Source organism: Megalops cyprinoides, chromosome 17 (assembly GCF_013368585.1).
Source record: "Megalops cyprinoides isolate fMegCyp1 chromosome 17, fMegCyp1.pri, whole genome shotgun sequence".
NCBI classification, from domain to species: Eukaryota; Metazoa; Chordata; class Actinopteri; order Elopiformes; family Megalopidae; genus Megalops; species Megalops cyprinoides.
This window is the reverse complement of record NC_050599.1, coordinates 21,246,356-21,260,990: the sequence shown is the minus strand read 5'-3', so window position 1 is coordinate 21,260,990 and position 14,635 is coordinate 21,246,356. Positions and strand designations below refer to the sequence as shown.

General features: G+C 43.2%; 1 protein-coding gene across 1 annotated transcript in view; it reads left to right on the top strand.

Moving 5' to 3' along the window:
* The first annotated feature begins 1,179 nt into the window (after positions 1–1,179).
* Positions 1,180–14,635, top strand: part of cdc42bpaa (CDC42 binding protein kinase alpha (DMPK-like) a) — a 100,503-nt gene continuing 87,047 nt past the window's right edge. The window contains exon 1 of the mRNA XM_036549281.1: positions 1,180–2,227. Coding sequence (XP_036405174.1) covers positions 2,050–2,227 — 178 coding nt within the window. The 5' untranslated portion in view covers positions 1,180–2,049. The remainder of the gene's footprint in view (positions 2,228–14,635) is intronic.

Here is a 14,635-nt window from a genome sequence, read left to right as displayed (position 1 = left end):
GAGTAAAATCATATTTTGATTGATCTGATGTAATCCATTGCATGTTATGGTGGCTTATACAAATGAGCAGAAGGATTCAGTTGGATAGATACAATGCAAGCACTGAATTAAATAAAAAGCGGCAGCAGGGGAATGATAAAGACCAAGGCTTGTAAACCAGTGTTTGTGGAATCAATTCCCTGGGGCACTGCTGATGAACTGGTACTGAACAGGAATCCTATTTTTAAATACAGCATGTCTCTCAATTTGTCTTTCTTAACTAGATTTGTTGTTATACCCATGGAAACTGTGAAAGAGAATTCAATTCCTGCTTCTCCTGTGCCTTGTCAGCAATGTTAACTGTACTAAAATCACAGAAATGGGAAATGGGCAATGACTATAAAATGGATTGTGTCTGCTTGGTTAGCAGTGGTACATTATTCAAACAGTCCTGCCAGGTTCTAAAAAGATCAACTGATCTCTAATCTGCTTTAGTGGGTTAATGGACACTAATATTTCGTCTCATCCTTATAAAGCAGTGTTATGAGTTTGGTGTCATGTTCTGCACGTCAGTGTAATTGACCAATGTTTATAAAACTCAGTTACAACAGTTTTTTACATTGATGAAATGACAGAGTACTACAATAAACGATAATCAATAACATTTTTACAGATATACACAATGTTTTTTAGTCATGTCTATCAGAATTTGATGACATTTGTCAGGAAATTCTGGACTTTTCACAAGTGTGGAAACCAGCTTTCCAATTGCAAATACACCTTTTTCGATTTTCACTGTAGAAATAGACCAGAATCATGAACTCTTAGATCTTACATCAACTAAGTGTTTCTTGGCTAATATTTTGATGTGGACATAAATTTGTCTGACACAAAAAATATGGGCGTAACCTTTATGTCTCAAAATATCAATGAATCTATCAACTTGATTCAGCTACATTTTGAAATAAATTGTGCTCGAGAGAATAAGGTTAGATCGGACATTTCATTAATTGACATTTCACCAAATGAAGTCGGAACAGAAGCTATTCCCAAAAGCTTTCTAATGGTGATGTGCAGTCATTAGGCCTGCTGCTACCTGAATGTCATTTAGCCACGGACTCTCTACTGTGTCATTCCTCATCACCCCGACGTCCGCATTTCTCATTCACAACATTTGCTATCCCTCCAGTATCCCTGCATTCCCCGCAGTAGGCAGGAGCTGCTGTGACGGTCGCCATGTTGGTCTCCAATTTTGCCTGCAGTAGCGAGCTGTAGCTGAGACGGCAGGGGACTGGAGCGGCAGGGAAAACGCAGAGTTCCGGAGCGATATGCCCAAGAAGGCAAATATTTTTCGCCGAAGCACAGCGCAATCCGACACGGCCATCGGAGCATAGGCGACGTCTTACAGTGATGAAGAAAGCCTTTACCAGCCATCTCTTTTAACCTGAGATCACAGGGATGGACAGAGGAAAAAAAGAGAATGGAATTAAAAAAAACTAGCTAAGGCTTTTTTCCTCTCAATCGGCAGACCTAACACAGAGGAGGGGCATTGGAGCTTTGTAGCATTGCAGATTTGCCATTGATGCATTTTTTTGTTGCTGCATTGTAGCTAGATGATCGATTATCGACAGTTCAAGAGGATCATTTTAACTGTTCTTTGTCACTGGAATGAATTTCCTGTGGATATCTGGAAGAGGCTAATTTAAATACGAAAGGAAATTTTGTTGCCAGCGCGTTAGCTAGCCAGCTAGCTCGCTGGTTACGTCAAAACAGCCGGTCAGGGCAGGGTCTGCAATTGTGGATTTTTCATTTATAGTCCTCAGCGGAATACATTAGCTAACGTTAAATAAAATGAGGAAATATTACATTCCTCTTCTATTTCCAAGGTGTATTATATTTATATGAGAATGATCAAGATTCGTTTAGTCAGCTAGTTGCTAACTAGGTAGCTTGTGATATTCGAAGTTTTAAAAAGGTGAAATATTAAGTGTGCCTCTCCTCCAGCTCGATTGATTTTTTACCTTTTTTTTCAAAATTCTTTTAAAAATTGCACACGGTCACAACTGAACCATGTCGGGAGAGGTTCGTTTGAAGAAACTAGAAAAACTGATTTTGGACGGGCCAGCTCAATCAAATGGCCAGTGCTTTAGTGTGGAAACGTTGTTGGATATCCTAATATGCCTTTATGATGAGTGCAACAACTCGCCGCTCAGGAGAGAGAAAAATGTGTTGGAGTTTCTGGATTGGGGTAAGACCTTTTTTCTTTTATGTTTCCCTGCGCTTAACACACTACCTTGCTGCAATGCCCCCCCTCCGTCACTCACCTTCCCCCGGACTATTCACCGACCCACATATATCAGCAGTATGTTTTTTGGATGTGTCTGCTATTTTCACTCTTTTGAACTTTTCCCTTCAACTAATGAAGGGAAGTAATACTGCTTCTGAAGATCCAGAAATTAGCTAGCCAGCCAACTATCGGGAAACACATTTTTGCTGTCTGCTTGGGAGCAGCTTCGATTGCAGACGGCCTGTGCACATCTAGCTAACATTAACCAGCTGGGCTTGTGCTGTGACTGTATGTAGCAGCGGGTTGCCGTTTTTCTCGGTTTTGGAGAGGATTATGGCACAAAGAACGTGTGAGAAGTTGACATCAATAAGGCCTTTTGATCATTAGCAGTGACGAATAATTGCTCATCGGTGTAACATTTAGCGGACTGGTAAAATTTAGCGTGATTCCAGTCAAAGATATTGCCATACATAGTTAAAATAGTGGTTGTAGACAAGAATGTAGTTATAAAGACATTGGTTTGTGACAATGCGTTTCTATTTTGTCTGGTCCTCCACGTCCGTGTCGTTTTCCATGTATGGCAAGACAATTTTTTGTGAGGGGAGCCGACCGCCAAGTGTGACATCACGTTGACATTTGTTTTACGGACAGATACACCACCTACAGGTAGAGGCGGTCAGAAAGAAACGACCGATTTACTTAATTATGATGAGAAATGTCAGGTAAATGTAACACAAAGGTATAAAGTTGAAACGAGACGAGAATCATGTCGTCACTGCTTTGCGGACCAGAACAGAGCATGCCGGGAATTTATGGGGTTTACAGTGCCAATGGCGGAGCCGCATCCACAAACCGCAGGGCTACACCTTCAGTGGCTTGTAACTGGGGTGATTTCAAGACAAAATGGTGCATTTTGAGGTCGTCACAGCCCCACCCCCATTTGATACCCAAACCCATCAACACCGGAACCAGCAGGCCCACATTAGATGACCAACTTATCTACCCTAAGTTCAGTACTTCTTGAAATACATGATATATTCTAGTTTGGCTTCACATATGTTATCAAGAAGAATCTGAGTGTAAGTGTGGTTAATTTAGTATAACTAAGTACATGCAGTGCAAAACTAACAGTAATGGTAGCTACTTACCTGGGTAAGAAAAATATCCACTGTTGGGGTATTAACAATTCTAAAAGTAACAGGTTGTACTAGCTTGCTGCATATCTCAATTTTGTCTGGATTTCACAGTAAATATTTTCACTCTCTGTAGCACCTGTGAGTAGTCACCTGACTGACTGGACATTTCAGAGGCACTTGCAGCACAGTGGTCTGCAAATTATGATGGATGCTGGGCTAGGCTAGTGTTGATCTTAAAGTTAACGACAACACCCTGTTGTCTGATAAAGGGCTCAATTCCTCATTTTCAGGCCTAAATTTCCTAGTGTGGATTAATTCAAGATGAATAGTTGCAGTATCCTAAACTGAGAATAAGCAATCTCAATTCAAGAGCACATTAGATTACAGTGTTCAACAGATTTAAAATCCAAATGGGGAATGTAATCAATCAGTAGCAGAATGTATTTGTTAGAGGGCATTTTTACAATTGCATTATCAGTGTGGCTTATATGTAAGCAAAAATCGCTTTTCAGTTTCAGTTCAGATCCTCAGTAAAGCAATTAGAGAAAAGTGATGAGCTAGAGTGGATCAGTAGATCGGTGAGTAACCTGACTGCTGAAAAAATAATGCAGATGTAACTGTATATCCAGTTCGAAGGAGGCCCTCGCCAAAAACTATAGTGTCTGTTCAATGACCAGCCAGTCACTTGGCCATTCATTTTTTTTCATGAATGCATCAGTCTAACACACTACAGATGACACATTTATTTGAAGGTCACCAGCATACAGACATTTTTTTGAAGGTGTAAGTCAGATGCAGTTTTTGAACTAGCATGTGTTTTACCAAGCGTGCATGCATGCATCCAAACCTGAATTGATTGCATCTTTTAAATGCGGCCTAATCTGTATCAGTCAATCACTAGCACCCACTCATGAGCTGACATCTGCGGGGCCCTGCAAAATCCAAAGCTAAAGTTCCAGCCCTCTCTCCCCCCCCCTTTCTTGAGCTCATACAGAAGTATTAGGAAAATATTTGAAAATTGGATGAAATCTGAGGCAGTGCTTTTAAACTTGATTTAAATTTTTTGGGACAAGTGTGCTGACAGAGCGACTCTTTTGTCTTTAAAGTCCATGCTGTCAGCAGTCAAATGTTTTTTCATTCAGTGATAGGTTTCTAAATAATCATGAAAGAGGTGGAAAAATCTCCCAATAAATACCCAGGAAAGAGTCTGTGAGATTGTCATTAAGGGAGGACGTGTTCAAATGGAACACATCAGCACTGTTGGTTTCTGGTTAGTTTCTGGTCTGGTCTTGAGAAACAACTGGCTACAATATCCCCTGTGAAATGCAGGTGTAAACTGTGACGAATACTCGCCCAGTCAAGCTTAACGACTTTAACCGCCCTGCCCTTAATGTTCTTTTGGAAAAAAAGCAAAAGATTAATCAATGAGTGTTTGGACAGTTAGTAAGCAACAGCAGTGGTACATAATATCTCTTGGCTAATAGGGGATTAGGCTACATTTTGCTGAAAGAGTGCGCTGTTTTGAAAAGGAAGCGAGAGGAGAGGGCCTTCACATTGTCCCGTAGCACCGCAGCCATTCTGTGCTCCACGACTTGTGATGTTTTGTTGGGAAAGGCTCCAGCAATGTCTCACATTCCTTTCTGTATTTACTCTCAGGCAGCTACTGAATTCTGTTTTGTAAGACTTTCATGGAAGCAATTACCGGCACGTCAGAGCGTTTCACACGCCACCGCATTGCCGTGCTTATTTGTCAAAAGTCCGGGCTCCTTTTCGGTTTTTTCGTCACCTCGAACTTCGCCGCGCCCCCTTGCCGGCCTACCCGGGCTTCGGCGTTAAGAAAGTCAGTAGCAATGTCCTTGTGAGGCGAGCCGCTGCGCCACGGTTTAGATTGGTTTCTGGGGTGGGCAAATTGGATGCCATGGACTGTTGATTATAAAAGCCTTTCCCCATCAGGTCCACGTACTTGGCGTGTTTCTTCTTTTCCAGTTATGCAAGGTTCTTGTTCAATTTAGTCATCTCAATCTATTTGAAAGGTAAAGCCACATGCCCTGCGGCCCTCGTGGTGACAGGAGTAGTTTGCCACTCCTGCGTCTCGCTGTGACTTAGCGGGCGGGTGAAGTATGCAGGGTTGTATTCTTTCCATGGTTGAAGGGATGGAATCTAGGCTTGAGCCTTTTTTATTAACCCTGGCAGCGGCTTACATCTGAGACACCTGTTGTGCTCATCTGATTAAGTCCCCTCTCCGAATCAAACAGCTGAATTATTGATTAATTAGCTTGAAGTAATTAGCTCCTCCTAGTAAAGCTAATATCACTCTACTCTTTGCCCCGTTCGCACAATGTTCGCCCTCTCAGAGGTGAAGCTGCCATTATTCGACAGTGCTGTAATGACTGACAAGGGGAGCCGTGGTTGGTGTTCCTTGCCCCCCCTTGAACAGGTCGCGCCAAAAGCCCCTTCGCTTAAATGTTCTGCATGACAAAGCAATACGTTACACACCCGCATAGATGTAAGTCAGTGTCTGAAAGCCAAAACTGTTTCCAAATGGCAGCCAGCTGGCGTCTGGGCAGTGCCGCCACACTTGCCAGCTTGAAGTGACAATGGCAGAGGGAGAAAGTTGAATTCAGCAGCTCGTGACAACAGGCAGGGGCCTGTGTTCTGCATGTCCGACAGCGTGTGCGTGGCGAAAGAGCATGAAATGTATCTAAACCCCCGGTAGCACACGCACAGGCAGAGACTCGACCAAACTTGGAGTCTTTTTGTGTGTGTGTGTGTGTGTGTGTGTGTGTGTGTGTGTGTGTGTGTGTGTGTGTGTGAGTGAGGAGGAAAAGCGGAACGGGCCCTGTTCGCCGGCGTACGAGCCCCAGGTCTAATCGCAGCACGTGAAGTAGGTGCGAACGGCGCCTGATGGCTTTAGCAGGAGTGGGGAACGGCCGCGGCAGGACCGGCAGCAGCCAGCGCAGCCTCACAGTTTGTTTTTCCACTTTGGAAGTTGGCGGGGGACGCCGCGATTCTCGCCGGTGCGCCACGTTCGCCCACGTTGCTCGTGTTCCTGCAGCAGAGCTGCATGAGCGGGGGGACAGTTTTGTGCACCACCACCATGTTGGTAATGTTCGAGAGAGGGGCGGTCGTGTGGCCCCCGCGAGGCCAGAGGGGCGCGGGTGGAAACGGCGTGCCCCCGGAGTGGAGCAGCAGGTGGGGCGCTCGGGGGGCCAGGACGTCCCTGCCATCGAGCTCGGGCGGACGGGCTCCTTCCTGTGAGATGGTGTCGCCATTGCAGCTGCAGGAAATGGAGGCTTTTGGGTTGCATGATGTCACAGCAGGAAAGACAAGCTGTCAACGGTGTGCCATTGTTGTATGTCCAGCTAACATAAAAGCACGTTCAGTCATTAATCACTTGATCTTGTTCCTCTGCCATTGTAATTTAGCCTGTTTGTTAATAATATATGCTCATTGTTATTATATCCAAATAATTTTGTAATTATTTAGGCACCATTGAAGTGAACAAATATACAGAACTGTTCTTTGTTTTGTCAGTATTTGGCACATTATAATGGTTCTAATTGAAAATTTGCTTAGAATGAAACTACTGCCTTTCCCATTGACCTGTAGCGATCATAATGAGCTCTCAGAGGTGGAAGTAAATGAACTCCTATGGGTTTATGATTGGGAGGGGAGTGCTTTTAGAATAGTCGTAGGTTCAAATATTTTTTGATACTCTGGGAAAATATTAAAATAATTGACTCCCACAGCCGTTTTCCCAAGTTCTGTTTGAGTCTGCAGCTCTCTGTGTAAACAGTGACTCACAGCTGAGAGATCTGCATTGGCTCATCGTTTTGGGAAGAAAAGTAAATATGTGTCAGATACCCTTTAGAATTAGTCAGGCTTTCACTTTCTGCCATACGTATTGGTTCGAACAAAACATTTTTTTCCTGATGTCAGTAATCGATCTGTATTTTCATAGTAAAAAAATCTGTACTTCCACCTCTTCCCAAACCACAATTTATAATTAGCTAATGATTTTTCCTGTAATTACAATTCTTTCTAATTCCTTCATGCTGTCCAGCTGCTGGGTGCACTACATCATCTCCTTGCAGTGAAATCATGATGTCTTTTCCTACGAAGAAGAAATTTGTCAGCATATCTCTCAGTCCCTCTCAAGTTCTGTGATTTGTGTTTTTTTTTTTTGTTTCCAGAGCTGAAGCACTGGTTGCATTAGGCAGTCGGTACCAGTGATGTTATAATTGAGGAGAGGAAGATGGCAGATTGAGGAAGACCGGAGAATAGGGAGTGTACAGGAGTGAAGTCTCCATCTGTCTGTCTGTTTCTGTCAGCCTTTCAGACCGACTGCTCCACCCTCATGCCCCAGTATGCAACAGAAGTAGGGCAGTTGTGTATGCAACACAGTAAATATCTTATTTTGAAATTCTCGTCAGGTGGTAATTTTTTACCTTTTTCTGCACAGCAGAGAAATAGGCCTCTGATGATTCATTTCACTTGTAATTTATATGATCTTTGATAAGTTGACCCACTTGAAATTAATATCATTATTTTCAAAATATTCTCAAACACAACAGAAAATGCAGCCCTCAAAATAGTCACTGTGAAACTTAGAGGATGCACTTGTGGAAGACATTTTCAGTCTCCATGAAATTCCTTTGTCGTTTTAGCATCTCTTGTGTTGGCTTTGGCAAGTGTTTGTAGCCAGCTGTGGTGTGTAATTCACTGACATTTATTTCAATCCATTTAATGCCCATGGTCAAAGAAAATAAGAATAGACCTATTGGACAGAAATGTACTGTAGGAATGAAATGCTTATTTCATAAGGTCATAGTTTATGGCGTTGAGGATGGATTGCTAGGCCACTGGGTAGTGAATACACTGTGTGTGGGTATGTGGTATGTCCTGGTACTTAAAACCTCTGCACTCTATTCATGCTGCCGTACAGGAAAGGTCGGGTTTATGCATGCTGTTCTGGTGCTGGCCAGATCCCACCGGCTGAGGGATTTATGTCCTGTCACCACAGCCAGGCCCAGCACAGGTGGATTGTGGGTAATCGTGAGGGCTGGAATGCCTGGTGTGGCGAGGAAAGGAGTGATGGGAAGGTTGTGGGGATCAGCATGGAAAAACAGTGCCGCTCTGCACCTGAGGCTGACCTGCATCTTGTCGTACACCTGAAAGAAGCAAAACTGCCCGGATACCCTGGGTCCCGTTTTGTCACACTCATCTGTCTTGGAAGTGCTCTTCCGAAGTGAATGTTGGCTTTGTGCACTGTTCATTTCCTTGGCCTGCCAAGATGTGGAAAGCTGTAGAGATGAATGATATCCTGGTCTGCTGAAGTACTATGGAGAAATGGATAGGAGTTACTGGGTATTGCTCCTCTCTCTCTACCTATATGTGCCTGTTTGGGTGTGGCCCCGAGGTAATCATGTGACTCTGAAGTTGTTGTTTTGCCTGCGAAAGGCATGCCAATAATGTGATCAGGGATGGCGCAAGAGTTTGGCCCCAGCGGATAGGAGTGATCTAACCACAGTGGATTGTAGAGATACAGGTGCATATGTAGAACAAATCATCGTTTCGTCTGGGGTTTTAGTTTAAGAGGTGTTTAGGGTAAAAAGCCATGCCATGCTGCTGTCCCTGCCTCTTTCTTTGGCAAGTTTCAATAGTTGTCTTGCTAGTTACTCAGTTACAGGCAGTCAAAAAATCCCCAATTTATTTTGTTAAAAGTAGCTAGCTAGCTACATTATCCACACCAGATCACATAATTAACAGGAAACCTTACACCTTGCAGAATGTTATTTGGCTAGCCAGCAAAATGATAGAGTCTCTGTAAAGCCTGTTGCTTTGTGGAAACCATGCCTTGTTCAAGTCTTTCACTGAATTAATCTAAAAAATGAATCACAGTTCTTGACTTGTATCTGTTGTATCGATCTACCAATCACTGTCCATTGGTCATATTGGACATCATCAATTGCATGTCATGTCCGTCTTTCCAGCCAGAGAGCTTGCCCGTGTGTATGGTTCACCGTCCAAGACGGTAATCTGGAGGAGAGGGATTGCAAACAATAGCAAGTAGACGGTGGAAAGTTGGATTAGTTACCTCTTCTGGTTGCTGAAGTGGAGTCTTAGAGTCATTATCTGCTTGATATTTTACAATGCGGTAAAGAGGCATAGCGAGCAGTTGCCAGTTTCTCCAGCAAGAACAGATTCTCTTGGTCCTTAATTTGGCTGTCTTGGAAAAGTCTTTCCCTGGGAAAGCACCTTTAAATCTCATGTGTGTCTCCTTTGAAGTGCACAGCTCAAACTGTTCATGCATTCTCTTCAATCCATCAAAAATGGATGTGGAATCTTTTTTCCCCCCTTGGCGGTGTCCACAAATTTTGTCATTTCTGTACCAGTTTTCCTTCCGCTGATTTTCTTTTTTTTTTTTTTTGGTCTCAGACGGGAATCCACCAGACTTTAGAATAGATGGAATCTCCTGTTTCTCATCTCATCTTTTTGGCATTTCTTGCCATGAAATTATACACTCAGAGCTCTTTTTGTGTCCTTGGAATGGACTGATGTTTTTGGCAAGAAAGGCGATGCTTGAAATGTTTTTCTCTTCTCTGTTCATGATCTGTATGCAAAAAATTCTCCCTCAATTGTGTGGTCATTTCGGCACCGCAAACACTCTTATTCCTGCTCAAATGGTGACAGCTGATACATTTTTAATGTTTTTGCTTTTCTCATTCTTTTTCATAGTTTGGCAGGAGTTTGCTGACATTTTTAAATGTCTCTTTTGTATTGGAGAGAATCCCCCAATGAGAGAGAGGTTGAATTTTTCATGGTCTTGGCTAGAACTCTCCCTCTTGGTAACCATGTCTCATATAAGGTCCAGCTGGATCTTCAACACCACATACATTAGCAGTAAGCAGGTCTGTTGTATTAGCTTGCGGGAGTTTTTTTTACAAGACAAGTTCGGCTACTAGAGGAGCCGATGAGAAAGTGAGAACCAAATTAGCTGAGAGAGTTCTCATACTTCCAGCAAGTTTTGGAATACCTTCTGAAGGGGTCACAGGGGTAGCCATATTTCCGCTTAAGCCAGTAGGAATTATTTTTTATGACTAAAACATTCAGGCCATACTCCGTGTCCTGCATAAAATCTGTATCTTTCAAAATTTAGAAGTTTCTTTTCAGCTTCTGCATACTAAACCACAGTTTTTTTCCCTAAAGTACTTATATTAGCAATCAGCGATAATCACACATCAAGTCCATCAGTCCACTGTCCATCAATTTGAGGACACACACAGTGATTCACTGGGACATTTTAGGAGGTTAAATTGTCTTGTTAATTCCTCTTGAAGTACCAAGCGAAGCAAATAATTTTTATGATGGCCAGGAATAGGGAACAAATGTCTCGTATTTCCTGTGTGTGATGAATGAGTTTAATGACCCTCACAACACAGCTGCGTGATGTGCAGTAGCTAGCTAGCTTACAGCAATGTTGCAGACAGCTGCCTAGTTGGCTATGGTTTATGGTCTTTCATCTCATAGGAAATCCTTGGAGTTGGTAGATAATTTTAGCTAGCTCGGTAGATTGGAAAAGAGAGAACTATACTGCACTGGCTGTTAGAATTTTTTTCAATATAGCTTGTAAGGTATGTTCTCTCTAATCGGTAGCTATGTACATCAAGGGGTAGCTACCTGGGTATACACTTTTAGAAAATTAGCTAGCTATTTGCTGAGATTGTCACAAATTGCTGTGAAAACTGAGGTTAAAGTAAACACGCTAGCCTACACGCTCTCACATGCGCTTCAGGAGATTTGTTGACAAATTTCCCCCTTCTAGTGCAGAAGTGTTTATTTTTCTTTTACGTCTCCATCAGTTTAAAAGTAGGGGGGTTTCCAAATGTGAACTCTGGGTGTTCTGACCGGCGGAGAAGTCCAGGCTTTACAAAGTAAAAGTAGAAATGAATTGCTGCGTGAGGACAGAAACCCGTGGAATTCGTCGTCGCCTGGGAACGCCATTCCCGCCGGAACGGCAGCAATTTGTTGATCGGTCTGAGCCCCGCGGTCAGAAGGGCCCTTGTTTATGTTACTCATGCCTGACGCGCGCGGCTTGGGCAGGTGTTCCCAATTTGGTGAAGGAATGGGGGGGGGGCACACCATAAATCCACGTTACTGCCAGGAAGCCCCGTGTGAATGCGCAGGTCTGGTTTTCCTCAGCACTGTACCGGAAGATAATCCACACTTTACCAGCAAGTCGCACAGTACAATGGAGGGATTTGAAATCTCCAATACCGGCCAGTTACTCTGGCTTACTGTTGGGTTTATCAGACTGCCGGTTGGTGCTTATGGGTTTAGAGTTCCCTGTGTGCTGTGTTCCAGTGGAATGAGGAGATAATTCTGTTCCACAGATATTCTATACATTGACCAGATAGTCAGCTCTGTGTCCCTCACATTGGAAGTTCTGTCTCTCCCATTCTTGAACCTCTAAGTGTTCTGATTTGCTGGCTTGTTATGAACATTCTTTAAGGGGCATCTTTTGAAACAGAACATCTGTAGTCAGCATAGGAACGCAGACAGCACCAGAACCTCCTTGGTAAGGAAGTAATTAAGGACAGCAGTCTAATATCTGGTTATAATATTGAATTTAATATGTCAGTGTACGCTGTGGTATTTAGGTGATTCAGTTATTTCACAGAGGCCCAAATGACGCGTCTTTACCATTGAATAAATACGTGGCCTGGGTGGCCATCGCTGTGAAACTCCCATTACTTGTATGAGATGACACAGCTGTGGAGGGCCAGGAGGATGTCTGAGGGAAAGCTGATTCAGTCCACACAAAAGTGGGCTTCCTCTTAACCATGAGAGAGAAAGCATTTGCCAGCCAGCCATGTCTGCCCCTCCTTTCTGATTGTTGTGTGCGAGTCAGGCAGAGAATGAGGTCCACTCTTGCGTGCACGTGCACCATGTGTACTCAAGTAGCCTAATGAGAAAGAGGACAAAAATAACGATCGTTATAATTAAAGCTGTAACAGATTAGGAATAATTATAACAATTACCTCAACGGTGGTGATAAGGATGTGTAATTAAGTGTTTATCTGAGAACAGGGTTGGTCTCATGTGAGCATCTGAAGGAGAGGGATCTCTGACTCCCCTCTAGCTCTGTCAAGGCTAGCAGAACGAGGCAGGCCTGATACACGGCTGAGAAGCCAGGCTGCTCCAGGACCAGACTACACACAGTAGCTCAGGAGTGGAGGACAGCTCTGAGACGTCATTCTTTCCCAGAGACTCAGAAAGGGTGATCTCATGCGATGTAAGCCCACGGAGGCAGAGCGATAAACCCAAGACCACTGAACTGCCCACTTCCTCTTCCTGTTGGGCAAACCACAGTTTCCCCCCCCCTCTTACCGAGGTGTGCTGAAGTCAGAAAAGGCTCTTCGCAGTTCTGGTACAGCATGGGGGCTAATTTAAGCACACGACTGAAGGGCCCAAAATATCAAAATCTACCCTCGGGTAAAAAAAAAAAAAAAAAAGCAATCGGGTAGTCCCAAAACACTAAAAGGTTGTGTAAGTTGAACGAATAATTAACAATCTTTCCACTTCCCTTGCCAAGGAAGTCTAGACCAATGACCTGGAGCTGTAATGTGTGTGTGTGTGTGTTTTTTTTCTGTATTCTGCATGAATTTATGCAGGCCTTTCTGGCCCTGCTGCCAACTGGCACCATCTCATGCATACTCCCCCCCCACTTAAACAACTGTGCGTTTGTGGCAGGAGGGGGATAAACGAGAATGTGCTTCATGGGGACACTAAAGTTAAGCAGGATATTGTGTTTTATTCGTACGTTTCTGAGATTTTCCAGTGATAGGGGGTGCTTTCCATATATAACCATGGGCTGTATGCAGAGAGCAGTGTGCCTTCATCCTTGCCGGGCTTTGCCTCGCATCGCCTGGCTTAGCTGCAGAGCAGGTTTAATACAAGCCTGTTGATTTTTCTTTTGGCAGCGTTTGTAAATGGGGCCTTTTGAACACCGATGCCTTAGCGCTGTCAGTGGGATATTTTTCTCTTTTTTTTTTGGTGATATTTTTCTCTTAAGATTGACAGCGTTTCAGGGAAAGTGGATTTCTGAGTGATTCCTTTGCATGCCTAGGGCCACCGGCCTTCCATTTACGAAAATTTTGTTTCAATGTAGACAGTTGCATTTTTCATCTCATAAACTGCTTTTTTTCCCCCCCATTTTTTAAATGTATGCCCATTTGTTGGTTTCATAGCCAGCCCCTCTATCTACTGAAATTAGAGCGTAAATGAAATAACAGGTTTTCATTTTGACACAGGTACTTACAGTAGTCAATGCAAAATTAAATAAACAACTTATGGTGAGCAGTAGTCAATGAACTTAGTCAACCTCTCCTTTGCCAGGGTTTTTTAGGATCTGTAGGAGCTGTCTCCCATGACTGCCCAGTGCCTTGTCACCATGACCAAGCTATCAGTCATTCGGAAAATTAAAGGCAGCCATATTTTTGCACATTCACTTTAAAAAAAAAACAAAACAGCACGGTAATTGTGGCAGCACCGAAGAGGTTATGTACTAAGCACAGAGAGATTGTGTGAGTCACCGTTAATTAATTCTTTTTTTTTTCCTATATCGATTAGTTAAATGACAATGTCAATATGCAAACCCCCTCCTCATTATTTTATCGGTTACAACAATTGAACCGTGCTTCCCATTTAACGTGTACAATGCTGGTTTCTATACTGCGCATTACAGCCGGGTGATGTGGAAACCAATTTAGTCCGTAAAGCGAAATTCCCTCTCCAAAGTTCAGCGCTGCAGTTCCGTTTATGATTTAGGGGTCACAGAGAAGCAGAGGTCCTTCATTCAGGGGAAGGAAATGAGAGCCAGTTTTCAGGGGTAGTTAAACACCTGTATTAATCCTCACAATGTTATATTTGGCTGGGACAAATAATTTGTTCCTTTTATGCTGGTACATGAAAATTAGACGGGCAAACAAACATCCATTTTTGAATTGACTTGGGAGTTTGCAGTTTGAGATGGTAAGCACCATTTAAATGATTCTGCACCTTTAAGAATGCTGGCTGTGACTGTTGTACCTTGTAATTTTGCACAAGTAAAAATGTACTTTTCTGTGGTGTCTTTTGAAATGGTAGTGTTCAGTGCTTAAATGAACCTCTATAATTTACTTCAGTAAAGCATACTAATTTGTATGCTTCCCAGTGTAACATGTCCAACTAA